Below are 27,426 nucleotides of genomic sequence, written 5' to 3'. Positions count from 1 at the left end.
CTTGTCTGTGTGGGTTCTGGGTGGTGGATCTCACTACCGTGCGTATGTGGGTTGTCGTCAGGAGGCAGGTAGTCTAACTCTGTGCCTGTCCTTGCATTCAGGTCTCCGCATATTAGTACTCTGCCTTTGGGTTGGAAGTGGACGGCTTCCCTTTGTAGGACCTCGTAAGTGTCGGGGTGGTGGTTCTCCTGTATAGTAGGATGTGGTTGTACAGTGCTCTCCTCCCTCCAGCAGGTGGCGGGCTCCTCTCCTCTCCTCCTCGTCTCCTCTCTGCCCTTTGTCCCGTTGTCTCGTTGCTTTGCTCCTGTACAGACGTGACGTGGATCAGGAAGCGGCTGCAGCTCTGCACAGAGAGGACGAGTGTGAACTGGGGCCGTGTGATAACGCAGGTGAGACGGTGAGTAGTGTGAATGGGGAGAACGATGCGGTTGTGAGATGTATTTATAGAGGAGCCGCCATTACACTGAGGAGGATGGGGGAGGGTCAGGACATGCTGGGAGTTGTGGTGTCACATCTGCCGATCCTGCATGTCAGGGGCCACACATAGTAAGACATTGGTCGTCCGCTGTGTGATACATGTCTGATGGTGGGGCCCCATCTATCACTGGTGTACAGAGGTCCAGGGGCCCCATCTATCACTAGTGTACAGAGGTCCGGGGCCCCATCTATCACTAGTGTACAGAGGTCCGGGGCCCCATCTATCACTAGTGTACAGAGGTCCGGGGCCCCATCTATCACTAGTGTACAGAGGTCCGGGGCCCCATCTATCACTAGTGTACAGAGGTCCGGGGCCCCATCTATCACTAGTGTACAGAGGTCCGGGGCCCCATCTATCACTGGTGTACAGAGGTCCGGGGGCCCCATCTATCACTAGTGTACAGAGGTCCGGGGCCCCATCTATCACTAGTGTACAGAGGTCCGGGGCCCCATCTATCACTAGTGTACAGAGGTCCAGGGCCCCATCTATCACTAGTGTACAGAGGTCCGGGGCCCCATCTATCACTGGTGTACAGAGGTCCGGGGCCCCATCTATCACTAGTGTACAGAGGTCCGGGGCCCCATCTATCACTAGTGTACAGAGGTCCGGGGCCCCATCTATCACTAGTGTACAGAGGTCCAGGGCCCCATCTATCATTAGTGTACAGAGGTCCGGGGCCCCATCTATCACTAGTGTACAGAGGTCCGGGGCCCCATCTATCACTGGTGTACAGAGGTCCGGGGCCCCATCTATCACTGGTGTACAGAGGTCCGGGGGCCCCATCTATCACTAGTGTACAGAGGTCCGGGGCCCCATCTATCACTGGTGTACAGAGGTCCGGGGCCCCATCTATCACTAGTGTACAGAGGTCCGGGGCCCCATCTAGTGTACAGAGGTCCGGGGCCCCATCTATCATTAGTGTACAGAGGTCCGGGGGCCCCATCTATCACTAGTGTACAGAGGTCCGGGGGCCCCATCTATCACTAGTGTACAGAGGTCCGGGGGCCCCATCTATCACTAGTGTACAGAGGTCCGGGGGCCCCATCTATCATTAGTGTACAGAGGTCCGGGGGCCCCATCTATCACTAGTGTACAGAGGTCCGGGGCCCCATCTATCACTAGTGTACAGAGGTCCGGGGGCCCCATCTATCACTAGTGTACAGAGGTCCGGGGCCCCATCTATCATTAGTGTACAGAGGTCCGGGGGCCCCATCTATCACTAGTGTACAGAGGTCCGGGGCCCCATCTAGTGTACAGAGGTCCGGGGCCCCATCTATCACTAGTGTACAGAGGTCCAGGGGCCCCATCTATCACTGGTGTACAGAGGTCCGGGGCCCCATCTATTACTAGTGTACAGAGGTCCGGGGCCCCATCTATCACTAGTGTACAGAGGTCCGGGGCCCCATCTAGTGTACAGAGGTCCGGGGCCCCATCTATCACTAGTGTACAGAGGTCCGGGGCCCCATCTATCACTGGTGTACAGAGGTCCGGGAGCCCCATCTATCACTAGTGTACAGAGGTCCGGGGCCCCATCTATCATTAGTGTACAGAGGTCCGGGGTCCCATCTATCACTAGTGTACAGAGGTCCGGGGGTCCCATCTATCACTAGTGTACAGAGGTCCGGGGCCCCATCTATCATTAGTGTACAGAGGTCCGGGGCCCCATCTATCACTAGTGTACAGAGGTCCGGGGGTCCCATCTATCACTGGTGTACAGAGGTCCGGGGGCCCCATCTATCACTAGTGTACAGAGGTCCGGGGCCCCATCTATCACTAGTGTACAGAGGTCCGGGGCCCCATCTATCACTAGTGTACAGAGGTCCAGGGGCCCCATCTATCACTAGTGTACAGAGGTCCAGGGGCCCCATCTATCACTAGTGTACAGAGGTCCGGGGCCCCATCTAGTGTACAGAGGTCCGGGGCCCCATCTATCACTAGTGTACAGAGGTCCGGGGCCCCATCTATCACTGGTGTACAGAGGTCCGGGAGCCCCATCTATCACTAGTGTACAGAGGTCCGGGGCCCCATCTATCACTAGTGTACAGAGGTCCAGGGGCCCCATCTATCACTAGTGTACAGAGGTCCAGGGGCCCCATCTATCACTAGTGTACAGAGGTCCGGGGCCCCATCTAGTGTACAGAGGTCCGGGGCCCCATCTATCACTAGTGTACAGAGGTCCGGGGCCCCATCTATCACTGGTGTACAGAGGTCCGGGAGCCCCATCTATCACTAGTGTACAGAGGTCCGGGGCCCCATCTATCACTAGTGTACAGAGGTCCGGGGGTCCCATCTATCACTGGTGTACAGAGGTCCGGGGGCCCCATCTATCACTAGTGTACAGAGGTCCGGGGCCCCATCTATCACTAGTGTACAGAGGTCCGGGGCCCCATCTATCACTAGTGTACAGAGGTCCGGGGCCCCATCTAGTGTACAGAGGTCCGAGGCCCCATCTATCACTAGTGTACAGAGGTCCGGGGCCCCATCTAGTGTACAGAGGTCCGGGGCCCCATCTATCACTAGTGTACAGAGGTCCGGGGCCCCATCTAGTGTACAGAGGTCCGGGGCCCCATCTATCACTAGTGTACAGAGGTCCGGGGCCCCATCTAGTGTACAGAGGTCCGGGGCCCCATCTATCACTAGTGTACAGAGGTCCGGGGCCCCATCTATTACTAGTGTACAGAGGTCCGGGGCCCCATCTATCACTAGTGTACAGAGGTCCGGGGCCCCATCTATCACTAGTGTACAGAGGTCCGGGGCCCCATCTATCACTAGTGTACAGAGGTCCGGGGTCCCATCTATCACTAGTGTACAGAGGTCCGGGGTCCCATCTATCACTAGTGTACAGAGGTCCGGGGCCCCATCTATCACTAGTGTACAGAGGTCCGGGGCCCCATCTATCACTAGTGTACAGAGGTCCGGGGCCCCATCTATCACTAGTGTACAGAGGTCCGAGGCCCCATCTAATGTACAGAGGTCCGGGGGCCCCATCTATCATTAGTGTACAGAGGTCCGGGGCCCCATCTATCACTGGTGTACAGAGGTCCAGGGGCCCCATCTATCACTGGTGTACAGAGGTCCGGGGCCCCATCTATCACTAGTGTACAGAGGTCCGGGGCCCCATCTATCACTGGTGTACAGAGGTCCAGGGGCCCCATCTATCACTGGTGTACAGAGGTCCGGGGCCCCATCTATCACTAGTGTACAGAGGTCTGGGGCCCCATCTATCACTAGTGTACAGAGGTCCGGGGGCCCCATCTATCACTAGTGTACAGAGGTCCGGGGCCCCATCTATCACTAGTGTACAGAGGTCCGGGGCCCCATCTATCACTGGTGTACAGAGGTCCGGGGCCCCATCTATCACTGGTGTACAGAGGTCCGGGGCCCCATCTATCACTAGTGTACAGAGGTCCGGGGCCCCATCTATCACTAGTGTACAGAGGTCCAGGGGCCCCATCTATCACTAGTGTACAGAGGTCCGGGGCCCCATCTATCACTAGTGTACAGAGGTCCAGGGGCCCCATCTATCATTAGTGTACAGAGGTCCGGGGGCCCCATCTATCACTAGTGTACAGAGGTCCGGGGCCCCATCTATCACTAGTGTACAGAGGTCCGGGGCCCCATCTATCACTAGTGTACAGAGGTCCGGGGGCCCCATCTATCACTAGTGTACAGAGGTCCGGGGGCCCCATCTATCACTAGTGTACAGAGGTCCGGGGCCCCATCTATCACTAGTGTACAGAGGTCCGGGGGCCCATCTATCATTAGTGTACAGAGGTCCGGGGCCCCATCTATCACTAGTGTACAGAGGTCCGGGGGCCCCATCTATCACTAGTGTACAGAGGTCCGGGGGCCCCATCTATCACTAGTGTACAGAGGTCCGGGGGTCCCATCTATCACTAGTGTACAGAGGTCCGGGGGCCCCATCTATCACTAGCTGCAAAGGGGTTGTCCCCCAGCAAAGTGTCCCCTATTTACAGGTAGGGGTCTGAGTATGGGGCCCCTGTAACTACCACGATGCTCTCCGAAATCTGCACATTGTATACTCCCTGCGGACTGTACCACATATTCAAGGGGGAGACGTTTCCCCACCATAGACTTTATTTCCTATCCGCAGGATAAGTGACCAATGTGTGAGCACCCGGGGCCCTGCCAGTCACTAGAAGAGGGGTCCCGGGCCCCCTAGACCTCCTCAGGGCCCCCACTCTAGTCACTGCCTATGGGGCTTGTTAGAGATGGCGGAATACGATACCTGGGGTATCTGTCAGCCCCATAGTGATGGTCTTAGGGCAGAGGACCCCTTTAAGTGACATCTCATGTTCTGTCTTTTGCAGGAAGATGTCGCGAGGAAGCGGAAAAGCCGGAAATCTGAGAGACAAACTGGATGGAAACGAATTGGATTTGAGCCTAAGTGACCTGAGTGAAATCCCAGTGCGGGATCTGGTGAGTCGCTGACTGGTCTGAGCACTGGACATGTCCGGCTGCGGGGTCCTGTAACTGCACCCCGAAATACTGTCATCAGGTGGTATATGGTGTGTATATACGTATGGACAGCAGGCTCCTCCCATATATACAGGAAAACATTGGCTGTCACCAGATCCCTGACGGCGTAGTCACAGCTGCTGCAGCCCTGGAGACTGGGGTTTGTGGCTTCCTGCTATGACTACTAGAAAGGGGGGCAGATATATATCTGTGACTACTAGCAGGGGACGAGGCGCTGTAGCTGGGACTATTAGGGGAGGAGAGGAGCTCTAGCTGGGACTACTAGGGGAGGAGAGGAGCTCTAGCTGGGACTACTAGGGGAGGAGAGGAGCTCTAGCTGTGACTATTAGGGGAGGTGTGGAGCTCTAGCTGAGACTACTAGGGGAGGTGAGGAGCTCTAGCTGGGACTACTAGGGGAGGAGAGGAGCTCTAGCTGGGACTATTAGGGGAGGAGAGGAGCTCTAGCTGTGACTATTAGGGGAGGAGAGGAGCTCTAGCTGGGACTACTAGGAGAGGTGAGGAGCTCTAGCTGGGACTACTAGGGGAGGTGAGGAGCTCTAGCTGGGACTACTAGGGGAGGAGAGGAGCTCTAGCTGGGACTACTACGGGAGGAGAGGAGCTCTAGCTGTGACTATTAGGGGAGGTGTGGAGCTCTAGCTGAGACTACTAGGGGAGGTGAGGAGCTCTAGCTGGGACTACTAGGGGAGGAGAGGAGCTCTAGCTGGGACTATTAGGGGAGGAGAGGAGCTCTAGCTGTGACTATTAGGGGAGGAGAGGAGCTCTAGCTGGGACTACTAGGAGAGGTGAGGAGCTCTAGCTGGGACTACTAGGGGAGGTGAGGAGCTCTAGCTGGGACTACTAGGGGAGGAGAGGAGCTCTAGCTGGGACTACTACGGGAGGAGAGGAGCTCTAGCTGGGACTACTACGGGAGGAGAGGAGCTCTAGCTGTGACTATTAGGGGAGGTGTGGAGCTCTAGCTGAGACTACTAGGGGAGGTGAGGAGCTCTAGCTGGGACTACTAGGGGAGGAGAGGAGCTCTAGCTGGGACTATTAGGGGAGGAGAGGAGCTCTAGCTGTGACTATTAGGGGAGGTGAGGAGCTCTAGCTGGGACTACTAGGGGAGGTGAGGAGCTCTAGCTGAGACTACTAGGGTAGGAGAGGAGCTCTAGCTGGGACTACTAGGGGAGGTGAGGAGCTCTAGCTGTGACTATTAGGGGAGGTGAGGAGCTCTAGCTGGGACTACTAGGGGAGGTGAGGAGCTCTAGCTGGGACTATTAGGGGAGGTGAGGAGCTCTAGCTGGGACTATTAGGAGAGGTGTGGAGCTCTAGCTGAGACTACTAGCAGGGGATGGGGCGCTTTAACTGGGACTACTAGGGGAGGGGAGGAGCTCTAGCTGGGACTACTGGAAGGGGGAGAGGAGCTCTAGCTGGGACTACTAGCAGGGGATGAGGCGCTCTAACTGGGACTACTAGGGGAGGGGAGGAGCTCTAGCTGAGACTACTAGGGGAGGTGAGGAGCTCTAGCTGGGACTACTAGGGGAGGGGAGGAGCTCTAGCTGGGACTACTAGAGGAGGTGAGAAGCTCTAGCTGGGACTACTAGGGGAGGTGAGGAGCTCTAGCTGGGACTACTAGGGGAGGGAAGGAGCTCTAGCTGGGACTACTAGAGGAGGTGAGAAGCTCTAGCTGGGACTACTAGGGGAGGTGAGGAGCTCTAGCTGGGACTACTAGGGGAGGTGAGGAGCTCTAGCTGGGACTACTAGGGTAGGAGAGGAGCTCTAGTTGGGACTATTAGGGTAGGAGAGGAGCTCTAGCTGGGACTACTGGAGGGGGGAGAGGAGCTCTAGCTGGGACTACTAGGGAGGTGAGGAGCTCTAGCTGTGACTACTAGGGTAGGAGAGGAGCTCTAGCTGGGACTACTAGGGTAGGAGAGGAGCTCTAGCTGGGACTACTGGAGGGGGGAGAGGAGCTCTAGCTGGGACTACTAGGGAGGTGAGGAGCTCTAGCTGTGACTACTAGGGTAGGAGAGGAGCTCTAGCTGGGACTACTGGAGGGGGGAGAGGAGCTCTAGCTGGGACTACTAGGGAGGCGAGGAGCTCTAGCTGTGACTACTAGGGTAGGAGAGGAGCTCTAGCTGGGACTACTGGAGGGGGGAGAGGAGCTCTAGCTGGGACTACTAGGGGAGGTGAGGAGCTCTAGCTGTGACTACTAGGGGAGGTGAGGAGCTCTAGCTGTGACTACTAGGGGAGGAGAGGAGCTCTAGCTGGGACTACTGGAGGGGGGAGAGGAGCTCTAGCTGGGACTACTAGGGGAGGTGAGGAGCTCTAGCTGTGACTACTAGGGGAGGAGAGGAGCTCTAGCTGGGACTACTGGAGGGGGGAGAGGAGCTCTAGCTGGGACTACTAGGGAGGCGAGGAGCTCTAGCTTTGACTACTAGGGTAGGAGAGGAGCTCTAGCTGGGACTACTAGGGGAGGAGAGGAGCTCTAGCTGTGACTATTAGGGGAGGTGAGGAGCTCTAGCTGGGACTACTAGGGGAGGCGAGGAGCTCTAGCTGTGACTACTAGGGTAGGAGAGGAGCTCTAGCTGGGACTACTGGAGGGGGGAGAGGAGCTCTAGCTGGGACTACTAGGGGAGGTGAGGAGCTCTAGCTGTGACTACTAGGGGAGGAGAGGAGCTCTAGCTGGGACTACTACAGGAGGAGAGGAGCTCTAGCTGGGACTACTGGAGGGGGGAGAGGAGCTCTAGCTGGGACTACTGGAGGGGGGAGAGGAGCTCTAGCTGGGACTACTAGGGGAGGTGAGGAGCTCTAGCTGGGACTACTAGGGGAGGTGAGGAGCTCTAGCTGGGACTACTAGGGGAGGTGAGGAGCTCTAGCTGTGACTACTAGGGGAGGAGAGGAGCTCTAGCTGGGACTACTACAGGAGGAGAGGAGCTCTAGCTGGGACTACTGGAGGGGGGAGAGGAGCTCTAGCTGGGACTACTGGAGGGGGAGAGGAGCTCTAGCTGGGACTACTAGGGGAGGTGAGGAGCTCTAGCTGGGACTACTAGGGGAGGTGAGGAGCTCTAGCTGGGACTACTAGGGGAGGTGAGGAGCTCTAGCTGGGACTACTGGAGGGGGGAGAGGAGCTCTAGCTGGGACTACTGGAGGGGGGAGAGGAGCTCTAGCTGGGACTACTGGAGGGGGGAGAGGAGCTCTAGCTGGGACTACTAGGGGAGGTGAGGAGCTCTAGCTGGGACTACTAGGGGAGGTGAGGAGCTCTAGCTGGGACTACTAGGGGAGGAGAGGAGCTCTAGCTGGGACTATTAGGGGAGGAGAGGAGCTCTAGCTGTGACTATTAGGGGAGGTGAGGAGCTCTAGCTGGGACTACTAGGGGAGGTGAGGAGCTCTAGCTGAGACTACTAGGGTAGGAGAGGAGCTCTAGCTGGGACTACTAGGGGAGGTGAGGAGCTCTAGCTGTGACTATTAGGGGAGGTGAGGAGCTCTAGCTGGGACTACTAGGGGAGGTGAGGAGCTCTAGCTGGGACTATTAGGGGAGGTGAGGAGCTCTAGCTGGGACTATTAGGAGAGGTGTGGAGCTCTAGCTGAGACTACTAGCAGGGGATGGGGCGCTTTAACTGGGACTACTAGGGGAGGGGAGGAGCTCTAGCTGGGACTACTGGAAGGGGGAGAGGAGCTCTAGCTGGGACTACTAGCAGGGGATGAGGCGCTCTAACTGGGACTACTAGGGGAGGGGAGGAGCTCTAGCTGAGACTACTAGGGGAGGTGAGGAGCTCTAGCTGGGACTACTAGGGGAGGGGAGGAGCTCTAGCTGGGACTACTAGAGGAGGTGAGAAGCTCTAGCTGGGACTACTAGGGGAGGTGAGGAGCTCTAGCTGGGACTACTAGGGGAGGGAAGGAGCTCTAGCTGGGACTACTAGAGGAGGTGAGAAGCTCTAGCTGGGACTACTAGGGGAGGTGAGGAGCTCTAGCTGGGACTACTAGGGGAGGAGAGGAGCTCTAGCTGGGACTACTAGGGTAGGAGAGGAGCTCTAGTTGGGACTATTAGGGTAGGAGAGGAGCTCTAGCTGGGACTACTGGAGGGGGGAGAGGAGCTCTAGCTGGGACTACTAGGGAGGTGAGGAGCTCTAGCTGTGACTACTAGGGTAGGAGAGGAGCTCTAGCTGGGACTACTAGGGTAGGAGAGGAGCTCTAGCTGGGACTACTGGAGGGGGGAGAGGAGCTCTAGCTGGGACTACTAGGGAGGTGAGGAGCTCTAGCTGTGACTACTAGGGTAGGAGAGGAGCTCTAGCTGGGACTACTGGAGGGGGGAGAGGAGCTCTAGCTGGGACTACTAGGGAGGCGAGGAGCTCTAGCTGTGACTACTAGGGTAGGAGAGGAGCTCTAGCTGGGACTACTGGAGGGGGGAGAGGAGCTCTAGCTGGGACTACTAGGGGAGGTGAGGAGCTCTAGCTGTGACTACTAGGGGAGGTGAGGAGCTCTAGCTGTGACTACTAGGGGAGTAGAGGAGCTCTAGCTGGGACTACTGGAGGGGGGAGAGGAGCTCTAGCTGGGACTACTAGGGGAGGTGAGGAGCTCTAGCTGTGACTACTAGGGGAGGAGAGGAGCTCTAGCTGGGACTACTGGAGGGGGGAGAGGAGCTCTAGCTGGGACTACTAGGGAGGCGAGGAGCTCTAGCTTTGACTACTAGGGTAGGAGAGGAGCTCTAGCTGGGACTACTAGGGGAGGAGAGGAGCTCTAGCTGTGACTATTAGGGGAGGTGAGGAGCTCTAGCTGGGACTACTAGGGGAGGCGAGGAGCTCTAGCTGTGACTACTAGGGTAGGAGAGGAGCTCTAGCTGGGACTACTGGAGGGGGGAGAGGAGCTCTAGCTGGGACTACTAGGGGAGGTGAGGAGCTCTAGCTGTGACTACTAGGGGAGGAGAGGAGCTCTAGCTGGGACTACTACAGGAGGAGAGGAGCTCTAGCTGGGACTACTGGAGGGGGGAGAGGAGCTCTAGCTGGGACTACTGGAGGGGGGAGAGGAGCTCTAGCTGGGACTACTAGGGGAGGTGAGGAGCTCTAGCTGGGACTACTAGGGGAGGTGAGGAGCTCTAGCTGGGACTACTAGGGGAGGTGAGGAGCTCTAGCTGGGACTACTGGAGGGGGGAGAGGAGCTCTAGCTGGGACTACTGGAGGGGGGAGAGGAGCTCTAGCTGGGACTACTGGAGGGGGGAGAGGAGCTCTAGCTGGGACTACTAGGGGAGGTGAGGAGCTCTAGCTGGGACTACTAGGGGAGGTGAGGAGCTCTAGCTGGGACTACTAGGGGAGGTGAGGAGCTCTAGCTGTGACTACTAGGGGAGGTGAGGAGCTCTAGCTGTGACTACTAGGGGAGGAGAGGAGCTCTAGCTGGGACTACTAGGGGAGGAGAGGAGCTCTAGCTGGGACTACTAGGGGAGGTGAGGAGCTCTAGCTGGGACTACTAGGGGAGGTGAGGAGCTCTAGCTGGGACTACTAGGGGAGGTGAGGAGCTGTAGCTGGGACTACTGGAGGGGGGAGAGGAGCTCTAGCTGGGACTACTAGGGGAGGTGAGGAGCTCTAGCTGTGACTACTAGGGGAGGAGAGGAGCTCTAGCTGGGACTACTAGGGGAGGAGAGGAGCTCTAGCTGGGACTACTAGGGGAGGTGAGGAGCTCTAGCTGTGACTACTGGAGGGGGGAGAGGAGCTCTAGCTGTGACTACTAGGGGAGGAGAGGAGCTCTAGCTGGGACTACTGGAGGGGGGAGAGGAGCTCTAGCTGGGACTACTGGAGGGGGGAGAGGAGCTCTAGCTGGGACTACTAGGGGAGGTGAGGAGCTCTAGCTGTGACTACTAGGGGAGGAGAGGAGCTCTAGCTGGGACTACTAGGGGAGGAGAGGAGCTCTAGCTGGGACTACTAGGGGAGGTGAGGAGCTCTAGCTGTGACTACTGGAGGGGGGAGAGGAGCTCTAGCTGTGACTACTAGGGGAGGAGAGGAGCTCTAGCTGGGACTACTGGAGGGGGGAGAGGAGCTCTAGCTGGGACTACTGGAGGGGGGAGAGGAGCTCTAGCTGGGACTACTAGGGGAGGTGAGGAGCTCTAGCTGTGACTACTAGGGGAGGAGAGGAGCTCTAGCTGGGACTACTAGGGGAGGAGAGGAGCTCTAGCTGGGACTACTAGGGGAGGTGAGGAGCTCTAGCTGGGACTACTAGGGGAGGTGAGGAGCTCTAGCTGGGACTACTAGGGGAGGTGAGGAGCTGTAGCTGGGACTACTAGGGGAGGTGAGGAGCTCTAGCTGGGACTACTAGGGGAGGTGAGGAGCTCTAGCTGTGACTACTAGGGGAGGAGAGGAGCTCTAGCTGGGACTACTAGGGGAGGAGAGGAGCTCTAGCTGGGACTACTAGGGTAGGAGAGGAGCTCTAGTTGGGACTATTAGGGTAGGAGAGGAGCTCTAGCTGTGACTATTAGGGGAGGTGAGGAGCTGTAGCTGGGACTACTAGGGGAGGTGAGGAGCTCTAGCTGTGACTACTAGGGGAGGAGAGGAGCTCTAGCTGGGACTACTAGGGGAGGAGAGGAGCTCTAGCTGGGACTACTAGGGTAGGAGAGGAGCTCTAGTTGGGACTATTAGGGTAGGAGAGGAGCTCTAGCTGTGACTATTAGGGGAGGTGAGGAGCTGTAGCTGGGACTACTAGGGGAGGTGAGGAGCTCTAGCTGTGACTACTAGGGGAGGAGAGGAGCTCTAGCTGGGACTACTAGGGGAGGAGAGGAGCTCTAGCTGGGACTACTAGGGTAGGAGAGGAGCTCTAGTTGGGACTATTAGGGTAGGAGAGGAGCTCTAGCTGTGACTATTAGGGGAGGTGAGGAGCTGTAGCTGGGACTACTAGGGGAGGTGAGAAGCTCTAGCTGTGACTATTAGGGGAGGTGAGGAGCTGTAGCTGGGACTACTGGAGGGGGGAGAGGAGCTCTTGTATTCTGACTACTCGGGCCTTGCTGGCTTCTACATCTGGCGTAGTCCACACCGGTCCTCATTGTAAAGGATTATGCTATCACTCTGTGACTGGTGAGGGGCCAGATTCTGGGGCCCCCCACTGAGGCTGGCAATGAAGGAGCCCCAGAACTGATGTAGGGCCAAGTCCTCTTCTGTTATTCCCCGCAGAGCTGGGCGAGAGCGCTGCTCTGCAGGGAGATGTACAGTGGTTGGAGCACTAAAGAAGTGACCTGTGAGACCTCCACTGACCAGTGTGTCATGGTGCACCCTAGCAGTATGCCATCGCACCGTCTGGGCAGCCCTTCTGTAGATCCACCGCTATACAGTCTATGACGAGTGCGCTCACGTTCCCCGTCCACTGCTAGTACAGCTGATCAGCGCGTGGTCCAGGTGTCATCAGCATGGGGGGATGGACAAGCCCTTTAATGTCACGTGGCCATAACTTACTGTAACTGCAGCCGCATGTCCTAGTGACAGAATGGGAGGGGGCTGAATGTCCTGTGTGGTCCGGGGGGGGGGGCAGTATAGGGGGGTCCTGGCCACGTATACCAGGGGCTCCCAGGTCACTATAGGGCGCTATTATTAGACAATGACATTGGGGCGGGCGACTCATTTCTCACCCGTATTATTCAGGTTTTTTAGGTGAATTTTCTTTTTAAGAATTTTTCATTGTTTCTGTGTTCGTCTTCCAGGCTGCGATCCCCAAGGCGACGGTGTTGGATCTGTCGTGTAACAAGCTGAGCGCGTTACCGGTAAGAGTCACGGAGTGTGTGGTGACAGTGCCGGCAACCTGTATACCCTCAATACTGCACCAACGTGTGCCATGCTGCGCTGATGTGTGCCATGCTGCGCCCTGTGATTCGCTGACGTGTGCCATGCTGCGCCCTGTGTTTCGCTGACGTGTGCCATGCTGCGCCCTGTGTTTCGCTGACGTGTGCCATGCTGCGCCCTGTGATTCGCTGACGTGTGCCATGCTGCGCCCTGTGATTCGCTGACGTGTGCCATGCTGCGCCCTGTGATTCGCTGACGTGTGCCATGCTGCGCCCTGTGATTCGCTGACGTGTGCCATGCTGCACCCGGTGTTTCGCTGACGTGTCTCCCTCCCCCGCAGGCCGAGTTCTGCTCTCTCACGCACATTGTGAAGTTGGATCTCAGTAAGAATCAGCTGCTGCAGCTTCCCTCGGAGTTCGGCCGGTTGGTGAATCTCCAGCACCTGGACCTGCTGCAGAACCGTCTGAAATCTCTGCCCGTCACCTTCGCCCAGCTCAGGGTAAGTCAGTGATCGCCCCAATTATTCCTTCATGTAGTGCGGCCCCATATACATAGGACAGGGCTGATATAGATATACTGTGGCCCCATATACATAGGACGGGGCTGATATAGATGTAGTGCGGCCCCATATACATAGGACAGGGCTGATATAGATGTAGTGCGGCCCCATATACATAGGACAGGGCTGATATAGATATACTGCGGCCCCATATACATAGGACGGGGGCTGATATAGATGTAGTGCGGCCCCATATACATAGGACGGGGGCTGATATAGATGTAGTGTGGCCCCATATACATAGGACGGGGGCTGATATAGATGTAGTGCGGCCCCATATACATAGGACAGGGCTGATATAGATATACTGCGGCCCCATATACATAGGACGGGGGCTGATATAGATGTAGTGCGGCCCCATATACATAGGACGGGGGCTGATATAGATGTAGTGTGGCCCCATATACATAGGACGGGGGCTGATATAGATGTAGTGCGGCCCCATATACATAGGACAGGGCTGATATAGATGTAGTGCGGCCCCATATACATAGGACGGGGCTGATATAGATATACTGCGGCCCCATATACATAGGACGGGGCTGATATAGATGTAGTGCGGCCCCATATACATAGGACAGGGCTGATATAGATATACTGTGGCCCCATATACATAGGACGGGGCTGATATAGATGTAGTGCGGCCCCATATACATAGGACAGGGCTGATATAGATGTAGTGCGGCCCCATATACATAGGACAGGGCTGATATAGATATACTGCGGCCCCATATACATAGGACGGGGGCTGATATAGATGTAGTGCGGCCCCATATACATAGGACGGGGGCTGATATAGATGTAGTGTGGCCCCATATACATAGGACGGGGGCTGATATAGATGTAGTGCGGCCCCATATACATAGGACAGGGCTGATATAGATGTAGTGCGGCCCCATATACATAGGACGGGGCTGATATAGATATACTGCGGCCCCATATACATAGGACGGGGCTGATATAGATGTAGTGCGGCCCCATATACATAGGACAGGGCTGATATAGATATACTGTGGCCCCATATACATAGGACGGGGCTGATATAGATGTAGTGCGGCCCCATATACATAGGACGGGGCTGATATAGATATACTGCGGCCCCATATACATAGGACGGGGCTGATATAGATGTAGTGCGGCCCCATATACATAGGATAGGGCTGATATAGATATACTGCGGCCCCATATACATAGGACGGGGCTGATATAGATGTAGTGCGGCCCCATATACATAGGACGGGGGCTGATATAGATGTAGTGCGGCCCCATATACATAGGACAGGGCTGATATAGATATACTGCGGCCCCATATACATAGGACGGGGCTGATATAGATATACTGTGGCCCCATATACATAGGACGGGGCTGATATAGATATACTGTGGCCCCATATACATAGGACGGGGGCTGATATAGATATACTGCGGCCCCATATACATAGGACGGGGGCTGATATAGATGTAGTGCGGCCCCATATACATAGGACAGGGCTGATATAGATATACTGCGGCCCCATATACATAGGACGGGGCTGATATAGATGTAGTGCGGCCCCATATACATAGGACGGGGCTGATATAGATATACTGCGGCCCCATATACATAGGACAGGGCTGATATAGATGTAGTGCGGCCCCATATACATAGGATAGGGCTGATATAGATATACTGCGGCCCCATATACATAGGACGGGGCTGATATAGATGTAGTGCGGCCCCATATACATAGGACGGGGGCTGATATAGATGTAGTGCGGCCCCATATACATAGGACAGGGCTGATATAGATATACTGCGGCCCCATATACATAGGACGGGGGCTGATATAGATGTAGTGCGGCCCCATATACATAGGACGGGGCTGATATAGATATACTGCGGCCCCATATACATAGGACGGGGCTGATATAGATATACTGCGGCCCCATATACATAGGACGGGGCTGATATAGATATACTGTGGCCCCATATACATAGGACGGGGGCTGATATAGATGTAGTGCGGCCCCATATACATAGGACGGGGGCTGATATAGATATACTGCGGCCCCATATACATAGGACGGGGGCTGATATAGATGTAGTGCGGCCCCATATACATAGGACGGGGGCTGATATAGATGTAGTGCGGCCCCATATACATAGGACGGGGCTGATATAGATGTAGTGCGGCCCCATATACATAGGACGGGGCTGATATAGATGTAGTGCGGCCCCATATACATAGGACAGGGCTGATATAGATATACTGCGGCCCCATATACATAGGACGGGGGCTGATATAGATGTAGTGTGGCCCCATATACATAGGACAGGGCTGATATAGATATACTGTGGCCCCATATACATAGGACGGGGCTGATATAGATATACTGTGGCCCCATATACATAGGACGGGGGCTGATATAGATGTAGTGCGGCCCCATATACATAGGACGGGGGCTGATATAGATGTAGTGCGGCCCCATATACATAGGACGGGGCTGATATAGATGTAGTGCGGCCCCATATACATAGGACAGGGCTGATATAGATATACTGCGGCCCCATATACATAGGACGGGGGCTGATATAGATATACTGCGGCCCCATATACATAGGACGGGGGCTGATATAGATGTAGTGTGGCCCCATATACATAGGACAGGGGCTGATATAGATATACTGTGGCCCCATATACATAGGACAGGGCTGATATAGATGTAGTGTGGCCCCATATACATAGGACAGGGGCTGATATAGATATACTGCGGCCCCATATACATAGGACGGGGGCTGATATAGATATACTGTGGCCCATATACATAGGACGGGGCTGATATAGATGTAGTGCGGCCCCATATACATAGGACGGGGGCTGATATAGATATACTGTGGCCCCATATACATAGGACAGGGCTGATATAGATATACTGTGGCCCCATATACATAGGACGGGGGCTGATATAGATATACTGTGGCCCCATATACATAGGACGGGGGCTGATATAGATATACTGTGCGCCCCATATACATAGGACGGGGCTGATATAGATGTAGTGCGGCCCCATATACATAGGACGGGGGCTGATATAGATGTAGTGCGGCCCCATATACATAGGACGGGGCTGATATAGATATACTGTGGCCCCATATACATAGGACGGGGGCTGATATAGATATACTGCGGCCCCATATACATAGGACGGGGGCTGATATAGATGTAGTGCGGCCCCATATACATAGGACAGGGCTGATATAGATATACTGCGGCCCCATATACATAGGACGGGGCTGATATAGATGTAGTGCGGCCCCATATACATAGGACGGGGCTGATATAGATATACTGCGGCCCCATATACATAGGACAGGGCTGATATAGATGTAGTGCGGCCCCATATACATAGGATAGGGCTGATATAGATATACTGCGGCCCCATATACATAGGACGGGGGCTGATATAGATGTAGTGCGGCCCCATATACATAGGACGGGGGCTGATATAGATGTAGTGCGGCCCCATATACATAGGACGGGGGCTGATATAGATGTAGTGTGGCCCCATATACATAGGACAGGGCTGATATAGATATACTGTGGCCCCATATACATAGGACGGGGCTGATATAGATATACTGTGGCCCCATATACATAGGACGGGGGCTGATATAGATGTAGTGCGGCCCCATATACATAGGACGGGGGCTGATATAGATGTAGTGCGGCCCCATATACATAGGACGGGGCTGATATAGATGTAGTGCGGCCCCATATACATAGGACAGGGCTGATATAGATATACTGCGGCCCCATATACATAGGACGGGGGCTGATATAGATGTAGTGTGGCCCCATATACATAGGACAGGGCTGATATAGATATACTGTGGCCCCATATACATAGGACAGGGCTGATATAGATGTAGTGTGGCCCCATATACATAGGACAGGGCTGATATAGATATACTGCGGCCCCATATACATAGGACGGGGGCTGATATAGATATACTGTGGCCCCATATACATAGGACGGGGCTGATATAGATGTAGTGCGGCCCCATATACATAGGACGGGGGCTGATATAGATATACTGTGGCCCCATATACATAGGACAGGGCTGATATAGATATACTGTGGCCCCATATACATAGGACGGGGGCTGATATAGATATACTGTGGCCCCATATACATAGGACGGGGGCTGATATAGATATACTGTGGCCCCATATACATAGGACGGGGCTGATATAGATGTAGTGCGGCCCCATATACATAGGACGGGGGCTGATATAGATGTAGTGCGGCCCCATATACATAGGACGGGGCTGATATAGATGTAGTGCGGCCCCATATACATAGGACGGGGGCTGATATAGATATACTGTGGCCCCATATACATAGGACAGGGCTGATATAGATATACTGTGGCCCCATATACATAGGACGGGGGCTGATATAGATATACTGTGGCCCCATATACATAGGACAGGGGCTGATATAGATATACTGTGGCCCCATATACATAGGACGGGGCTGATATAGATATACTGTGGCCCCATATACATAGGACGGGGCTGATATAGATATACTGTGGCCCCATATACATAGGACGGGGCTGATATAGATGTAGTGCGGCCCCATATACATAGGACGGGGGCTGATATAGATGTAGTGCGGCCCCATATACATAGGACGGGGCTGATATAGATGTAGTGCGGCCCCATATACATAGGACGGGGGCTGATATAGATGTAGTGCAGCCCCATATACATAGGACGGGGCTGATATAGATGTAGTGCGGCCCCATATACATAGGACGGGGCTGATATAGATGTAGTGCGGCCCCATATACATAGGACGGGGGCTGATATAGATATACTGTGGCCCCATATACATAGGACGGGGCTGATATAGATGTAGTGCGGCCCCATATACATAGGACGGGGCTGATATAGATGTAGTGCGGCCCCATATACATAGGACGGGGCTTATATAGATATACTGTGGCCCCATATACATAGGACGGGGGCTGATATAGATGTAGTGCGGCCCCATATACATAGGACAGGGCTGATATAGATATACTGTGGCCCCATATACATAGGACGGGGCTGATATAGATGTAGTGCGGCCCCATATACATAGGACGGGGCTGATATAGATATACTGTGGCCCCATATACATAGGACAGGGCTGATATAGATATACTGTGGCCCCATATACATAGGACGGGGGCTGATATAGATATACTGTGGCCCCATATACATAGGACGGGGCTGATATAGATGTAGTGCGGCCCCATATACATAGGACGGGGCTGATATAGATGTAGTGCGGCCCCATATACATAGGACGGGGCTGATATAGATGTAGTGCGGCCCCATATACATAGGACGGGGCTGATATAGATGTAGTGCGGCCCCATATACATAGGACGGGGCTGATATAGATGTAGTGCGGCCCCATATACATAGGACGGGGGCTGATATAGATGTAGTGCGGCCCCATATACATAGGACGGGGCTGATATAGATGTAGTGCGGCCCCATATACATAGGACGGGGCTGATATAGATGTAGTGCGGCCCCATATACATAGGACGGGGGCTGATATAGATGTAGTGCGGCCCCATATACATAGGACGGGGGCTGATATAGATGTAGTGCGGCCCCATATACATAGGACGGGGCTGATATAGATGTAGTGCGGCCCCATATACATAGGACGGGGCTGATATAGATGTAGTGCGGCCCCATATACATAGGACGGGGGCTGATATAGATATACTGTGGCCCCATATACATAGGACGGGGCTGATATAGATGTAGTGCGGCCCCATATACATAGGACGGGGCTGATATAGATGTAGTGCGGCCCCATATACATAGGACGGGGCTGATATAGATGTAGTGCGGCCCCATATACATAGGACGGGGCTGATATAGATATACTGTGGCCCCATATACATAGGACGGGGCTGATATAGATATACTGTGGCCCCATATACATAGGACGGGGCTGATATAGATGTAGTGCGGCCCCATATACATAGGACGGGGCTGATATAGATGTAGTGCGGCCCCATATACATAGGACGGGGGCTGATATAGATATACTGTGGCCCCATATACATAGGACGGGGCTGATATAGATGTAGTGCGGCCCCATATACATAGGACGGGGCTGATATAGATGTAGTGCGGCCCCATATACATAGGACGGGGGCTGATATAGATGTAGTGCGGCCCCATATACATAGGACGGGGCTGATATAGATGTAGTGCGGCCCCATATACATAGGACGGGGCTGATATAGATGTAGTGCGGCCCCATATACATAGGACGGGGCTGATATAGATATACTGTGGCCCCATATACATAGGACGGGGCTGATATAGATGTAGTGCGGCCCCATATACATAGGACGGGGCTGATATAGATGTAGTGCGGCCCCATATACATAGGACGGGGCTGATATAGATGTAGTGCGGCCCCATATACATAGGACGGGGGCTGATATAGATATACTGCGGCCCCATATACATAGGACGGGGCTGATATAGATGTAGTGCGGCCCCATATACATAGGACGGGGCTGATATAGATGTAGTGCGGCCCCATATACATAGGACGGGGGCTGATATAGATGTAGTGTGGCCCCATATACATAGGACGGGGGCTGATATAGATGTAGTGCGGCCCCATATACATAGGACAGGGCTGATATAGATGTAGTGCGGCCCCATATACATAGGACGGGGCTGATATAGATGTAGTGCGGCCCCATATACATAGGACGGGGCTGATATAGATATACTGCGGCCCCATATACATAGGACGGGGCTGATATAGATATATACAGTCCTATGAAAAAGTTTGGGCACCCCTATTAATCTTAATCATTTGTAGTTCTAAATATTTTGGTGTTTGCAGAAGCCATTTCAGTTTGATATATCTAATAACTGGTGGACACAGTAATATTTCAGGATTGAAATGAGGTTTATTGTACTAACAGAAAATGCGCAATATGCATTAAACCAAAATTTGACCGGTGCAAAAGTATGGGCACCTCAACAGAAAAGTGACATTAATATTTAGTAGATCCTCCTTTTGCCTCTAGTCGCTTCCTGTAGCTTTTAATCAGTTCCTGGATCCTGGATGAAGGGATTTTGGACCATTCCTCTTTTCAAAACAATTCAAGTTCAGTTAAGTTTGATGGTCGCCGAGCATGGACAGCCCGCTCTCAAATGATCTGAAAACAAAGATTGTCCAACATAGTTGTTCAGGGGAAGGATACAAAACGTTGTCTCAGAGATTTAACCTGTCAGTTTCCACTGTGAGGAACATAGTAAGGAAATGGAAGAGCACAGGGACAGTTCTTGTTAAGCCCAGAAGTGGCAGGCCAAGAAAAATATCAGAAAGGCAGAGAAGAAGAATGGTGAGAACAGTCAAGGACAATCCACAGACCACCTCCAAAGAGCTGCAGCATCATCTTGCTGCAGATGGTGTCACTGTGCATCGGTCAACTATACAGCGCACTTTGCACAAGGAGAAGCTGTATGGGAGAGTGATGAGAAAGAAGCCGTTTCTGCACGTACGCCACAAATAGAGTTGCCTGAGGTATGAAAAAGCACATTTGGACAAGCCAGCTTCATTTTATGAAGAAGGTCTTGTGTACTGATGAAATAAAGATTGAGTTGTTTGGTCATACAAAAAGGCGTTATGCATGGCGTCCAAAAAAAACAGCATTCCAAGAAAACCACTTGCTACCCACTGTAAAATTTGGTGGAGGTTCCATCATGCTTTGGGGCTGTGTGGCCAATACGAAAAATAATAGTTTTAGCTCACCCCACTTGAATTTCAACGCAAAGTTCCTAGGCTGCTCGGACGTGAACGGACTCCAATCCACCATAAGGTATCAAAAATTCGGAATGAATCCAGAGTCACCAGGAATCCTTTAAAATGTAGCTTTTATTTGTTCATCTTAAAACGTTTTTTTTTTCAGCATACCGAAGGTGGCAGGTACACGAGCATGGAGCTGACTAATGATGCTACGCATTTCAGAACTCTTCCGGTTCCTTCGTCATGGCATAGCCAATGCCGGCATCGGGAATCTTGTTAAAGTTGAGGGTCGCATGGATTCCACTCAGTATCAGCAGATTCTTGAGAATAATGTTCAAGAATCAGTGACGAAGTTGAAGTTACGCCGGGGATGGATATTTCAGCAAGACAATAATCCAAAACACCGCTCCAAATCCTCAGGCATTCATGCAGAGGAACAATTACAATGTTCTGGAATGGCCATCCCAGTCCCCAGACCTGAATATCATTGAACATCTGTGGGATGATTGGAAGCGGGCTGTCCATGCTCGGCGACCATCTAACTTAACTGAACTTGAATTGTTTTGTAAAGAGGAATGGTCCAAAATACCTTCATCCAGGATCCAGGAACTGATTAAAAGCTACAGGAAGCGACTAGAGGCAAAAGGAGGAGCTACTAAATATTAATGTCACTTTTCTGTTGAGGTGCCCATACTTCTGCACCGGTCAAATTTTGGTTTAATGCATATTGCACATTTTCTGTTAGTACAATAAACCTCATTTCAATCCTGAAATATTACTGTGTCCATCAGTTATTAGATAGATCAAACTGAAATGGCTGCTGCAAACACCAAAATATTTAGAACTAAAAATGATTAAGATTAATAGGGGTGCCCAAACTTTTTCATAGGACTGTATGTGGCCATTGTAGTGCGGCCGCTAACACTTATGTCATTTGTGATTCTCAGAGCCTGAAGTGGTTGGACTTAAAAGACAACCCCCTTAACCCCGCGCTGGCCAAAGTAGCCGGAGACTGCCTGGATGAAAAGCAGTGCAAAGAGAGCGCCCAAAGGGTGAGTATAAAGGGGGACACTGTACCCCAAGATGGCTGAGAGAGATGGGGAGGATGTGGTGGCGTAACTCTGTAATGTGCGGTCTGTGGGGCAGATAACACTATAATGTACAGTCTCTAGGGCAGATAACACTATAATGTACAGTCTCTAGGGCAGATAACACTATAATGTACAGTCTCTAGGGCAGATAACACTATAATGTACAGTCTCTAGGGCAGATAACACTATAATGTACAGTCTGTGGGGCAGATAACACTATAATGTACAGTCTGTGGGGCAGATAACAGTATAATGTACAGTCTGTGGGGCAGATAACACTATAATGTACAGTCTCTAGGGCAGATAACACTATAATGTACAGTCTCTAGGGCAGATAACACTATAATGTGCGGTCTGTGGGGCAGATAACACTATAATGTACAGTCTCTAGGGCAGATAACACTATAATGTACAGTCTCTAGGGCAGATAACACTATAATGTGCGGTCTGTGGGGCAGATAACACTATAATGTACAGTCTCTAGGGCAGATAACACTATAATGTACAGTCTCTAGGGCAGATAACACTATAATGTACAGTCTCTAGGGCAGATAACACTATAATGTACAGTCTCTAGGGCAGATAACACTATAATGTACAGTCTCTAGGGCAGATAACACTATAATGTGCAGTCTGTGGGGCAGATAACACTATAATGTGCAGTCTGTGGGGCAGATAACACTATAATGTACAGTCTCTAGGGCAGATAACACTATAATGTACAGTCTGTGGGGCAGATAACACTATAATGTGCAGTCTGTGGGGCAGATAACACTATAATGTACAGTCTCTAGGGCAGATAACACTATAATGTACAGTCTGTGGGGCAGATAACACTATAATGTGCAGTCTGTGGGGCAGATAACACTATAATGTACAGTCTCTAGGGCAGATAACACTATAATGTGCGGTCACTCGCCCAGAAAGTCTTGAGGACCGGCGGTTACATTGACCTGCTGGTGACGCTGACTCCCCCATGTTGCAGGCCATGGCCTGGCTTCTGGGCCCAGGGCTCGGACGAGGTGAGCAGCGATTCTTCCACAGTCACTTATGTTCAGCGTTTCTTCGCACAGGTCTTGCAGTACATGAAAGTCCTTCAGGCCGAACAAGAACAATCACTGCAGCGCAAACTCCTGCAAGAGCAAGGTGTGTTCTCAGAGCAGTGCGAGGGGCGGTTATGGGGTCTCCAGGTGTAAACCTGTCCTTTATTATAGTCCTGAAACAGAAACGGGAGGCTGAGCAGCGGCAGAAAGAGGAGAAGGAGCGGGAACAGCGGCGCAAACAGAAGGCGCAACAGAAAGCGCGAAAGAGGCGGGACTACGATGCCCAGCAGGCGGCACAACAGGAGATGAAGAAGAAGAAAGAAACTGAGCCTTCTGACAACCACAGTGAGTATGACAGGGGGCGCTCTTGTAAATCAATGCATTGCCCCAGGTCTTCCTTTCCTAACCCTCAGTAATCGGCTGCTACTGTGGCAGCCCCTGATGTATGGAGTAGTATTAGGGTACAGTACAGCCTCTGTATAGAGTAGTATTAGGGTACAGTACAGCCTCTGTATGGAGTAGTATTAGGGTACAGTACAGCCTCTGTATGGGGTAGTATTAGGGTACAGTACAGCCTCTGTATGGGGTAGTATTAGGGTACAGTACAGCCTCTGTATGGAGTAGTATTAGGGTACAGTACAGCCTCTGTATGGAGTAGTATTAGGGTACAGTACAGCCTCTGTATGGAGTAGTATTAGGGTACAGTACAGCCTCTGTATGGAGTAGTATTAGGGTACAGTACAGCCTCTGTATGGGGTAGTATTAGGGTACAGTACAGCCTCTGTATGGAGTAGTATTAGGGTACAGTACAGCCTCTGTATGGGGTAGTATTAGGGTACAGTACAGCCTCTGTATGGAGTAGTATTAGGGTACAGTACAGCCTCTGTATAGAGTAGTATTAGGGTACAGTACAGCCTCTGTATGGAGTAGTATTAGGGTACAGTACAGCCTCTGTATGGAGTAGTATTAGGGTACAGTACAGGCACTGTATGGAGTAGTATTAGGGTACAGTACAGCCTCTGTATGGAGTAGTATTAGGGTACAGTACAGCCTCTGTATGGGGTAGTATTAGTGTACTGTACAGCCTCTGTATGGGGTAGTATTAGGGTACAGTACAGCCTCTGTATGGGGTAGTATTAGGGTACAGTACAGCCTCTGTATGGAGTAGTATTAGGGTACAGTACAGCCTCTGTATGGAGTAGTATTAGGGTACAGTACAGCCTCTGTATGGGGTAGTATTAGGGTACACTACAGCCACTGTATGGAGTAGTATTAGGGTACAGTACAGCCTCTGTATGGGGTTGTATTAGGGCACAGTACAGCCACTGTATGGGGTAGTATTAGGGTACAGTACAGCCTCTGTATGGGGTTGTATTAGGGTACAGTACAGCCTCTGTATGGGGTTGTATTAGGGTGCAGTACAGCCTCTGTATGGAGTAGTATTAGGGCTCAGTACAGCCTCTGTATGGGTTAGTATTAGGGTACAGTACAGCCTCTGTATGGGGTTGTATTAGGGTGCAGTACAGCCTCTGTATGGGGTAGTATTAGGGTACAGTACAGCATCTGTATGGGGTAGTATTAGGGTACAGTACAGCCCCTGATGTATGGGGTAGTATTAGGGAACAGTACAGCCTCTGTATGGGGTAGTATTAGGGTACAGTACAGCCACTGTATGGAGTAGTATTAGGGTACAGTACAGCCTCTGTATGGAGTAGTATTAGGGTACAGTACAGCCTCTGTATGGGGTAGTATTAGGGTACAGTACAGCCTCTGTATGGGGTAGTATTAGTGTACAGTACAGCCTCTGTATGGAGTAGTATTAGGGTACAGTAGTACAGCCTCTGTATGGGGTAGTATTAGGGTACAGTACAGCCTCTGTATGGGGTAGTATTAGGGTACAGTACAGCCTCTGTATGGGGTAGTATTAGGGTACAGTACAGCCTCTGTATGGGGTAGTATTAGGGTACAGTACAGCCTCTGTATGGGGTAGTATTAGGGTACAGTACAGCCTCTGTATGGGGTAGTATTAGGGCACAGTACAGCCTCTGTATGGAGTAGTATTAGGGTACAGTACAGCCTCTGTATGGAGTAGTATTAGGGTACAGTACAGCCTCTGTATGGGGTAGTATTAGGGTACAGTACAGCCTCTGTATGGGGTAGTATTAGGGTACAGTACAGCCTCTGTATGGAGTAGTATTAGGGTACAGTACAGGCACTGTATGGGGTAGTATTAGGGTACAGTACAGCCTCTGTATGGGGTAGTATTAGGGTACAGTACAGCCTCTGTATGGGGTAGTATTAGGGTACAGTACAGCCTCGGAATGGGTAGTATTAGTGTACAGTACAGGCACTGTATGGGGTAGTATTAGGGTACAGTACAGCCTCTGTATGGGGTAGTATTAGGGTACAGTACAGCCTCTGTATGGGGTAGTATTAGTGTACAGTACAGCCTCTGTATGGAGTAGTATTAGTGTACAGTACAGCCTCTGTATGTAGTATTAGGGTACAGCACAGCCACTGTATGGAGTAGTATTAGGGTACAGTACAGCCTCTGTATGGAGTAGTATTAGGGTACAGTACAGCCACTGTATGGAGTAGTATTAGGGTACAGTACAGCCTCTGTATGGGATAGTATTAGGGTACAGTACAGCCTCTGTATGTAGTATTAGGGTACAGTACAGCCTCTGTATGGGGCAGTATTAGGGTAAAGTACAGCCTCTGTATGGAGTAGTATTAGAGTACAGTACAGCCTCTGTATGGAGTAGTATTAGGGTACAGTACAGCTTCTGTATGGGGTAGTATTGGGGTACAGTACAGCCTCTACATGGAGTAGTATTGGGGTACAGTACAGCCTCTGTATGGGGTAGTATTAGGGTACAGTACAGCCTCTGTATGGGGTAGTATTAGGGTACAGTACAGCCTCTGCATGGGGTAGTATTAGTGTACAATACAGCCTCTGTATGGGGTAGTATTAGTGTACAGTACAGCCTCTGTGTGGGGTAGTATTAGGGTACAGTACAGCCTCTGTGTGGGGTAGCATTAGGGTACAGTACAGCCTCTGTATGGGGTAGCATTAGGGTACAGTACAGCCTCTGTATGGGGTAGTATTAGTGTACAGTACAGCCTCTGTGTGGGGTAGTATTAGGGTACAGTACAGCCTCTGTATGGGGTAGCATTAGGGTACAGTACAGCCTCTGTATGGGGTAGCATTAGGGTACAGTACAGCCGCTGTATGGAGTAGTATTAGGGTACAGTACAGCCTCTGTATGGGGTAGAATTAGGGTACAGTACAGCCTCTGTATGGGGTAGTATTAGGGTACAGTACAGCCTCTGTATGGGGTAGTATTAGGGTACAGTACAGCCTCTGTATGGGGTAGTATTAGGGTACAGTACAGCCTCTGTATGGGGTAGTATTAGTGTACAGTACAGGCACTGTATGGAGTAGTATTAGGGTACAGTAGTACAGCCTCTGTATGGGGTAGTATTAGGGTACAGTACAGCCTCTGTATGGAGTAGTATTAGGGTACAGTACAGCCTCTGTATGGGGTAGTATTAGGGTACAGTACAGCCTCTGTATGGGGTAGTATTAGTGTACAGTACAGCCTCTGTATGGGGTAGTATTGGGGTACAGTACAGCCTCTGTATGGGGTAGTATTAGGGTACAGTACAGCCTCTGTATGGGGTAGTATTAGGGTACAGTACAGCCTCTGTATGGGGTAGTATTAGTGTACAGTACAGCCTCTGTATGGGGTAGTATTGGGGTACAGTACAGCCTCTGTATGGGGTAGTATTAGGGTACAGGCTCTGGTGTTGTATTTTCGCCTCATGTCAGTCCCTTTGCACTAACACCATGTTCTCGTCTCTGCAGAACTCCCCAGTAAGTCTGCGCACAAGCAGAAGCCGCGGCGGCGCTCCAGGCTCGGTGCTGTGATCCGGGTCATCTTGTTTGTATTCGTCATGCTCATAGGAAGTCTCGTGGCATGTCGCTACACCCAACTGCAGAGTCAGAACGTCTGCTCCAGTGTCAACGCCGTGTACGAAGAAACTGTGAGGTCTCTAAGAAGCTGCCACCTAGTGGAGAGTGTCCTGCAGCTCGCAACGCGGCACTAACAACTAAAGACACTTATAAGCTGTGAAGGGAAGGGCGCCTCCTTCTGAAGGGTGTTATGTGATCGGGGGGCGGCGCAGCCTCCTTCTG

General features: G+C 52.3%; 1 protein-coding gene across 1 annotated transcript; it reads left to right on the top strand.

Annotated features, from left to right (window-relative positions):
• The first annotated feature begins 308 nt into the window (after positions 1 to 308).
• On the top strand, positions 309 to 27,426 carry LRRC59 (leucine rich repeat containing 59). Its single transcript, XM_075261793.1, has 8 exons — positions 309 to 397; positions 4,810 to 4,918; positions 12,630 to 12,689; positions 13,049 to 13,207; positions 22,042 to 22,146; positions 23,259 to 23,331; positions 23,400 to 23,573; positions 27,097 to 27,426. Exons 2-8 carry the CDS (start codon positions 4,814 to 4,816, stop codon positions 27,336 to 27,338), a joined length of 918 nt encoding a protein of 305 aa, XP_075117894.1. The 5' UTR covers positions 309 to 397; positions 4,810 to 4,813; the 3' UTR covers positions 27,339 to 27,426.

The sequence above is a fragment of the Leptodactylus fuscus genome, unplaced genomic scaffold (assembly GCF_031893055.1).
Source record: "Leptodactylus fuscus isolate aLepFus1 unplaced genomic scaffold, aLepFus1.hap2 HAP2_SCAFFOLD_40, whole genome shotgun sequence".
Taxonomy (NCBI): Eukaryota; Metazoa; Chordata; class Amphibia; order Anura; family Leptodactylidae; genus Leptodactylus; species Leptodactylus fuscus.
The sequence above is the reverse complement of the archived record's forward strand: the minus strand, read 5'-3'. Positions and strand labels throughout refer to the sequence as shown.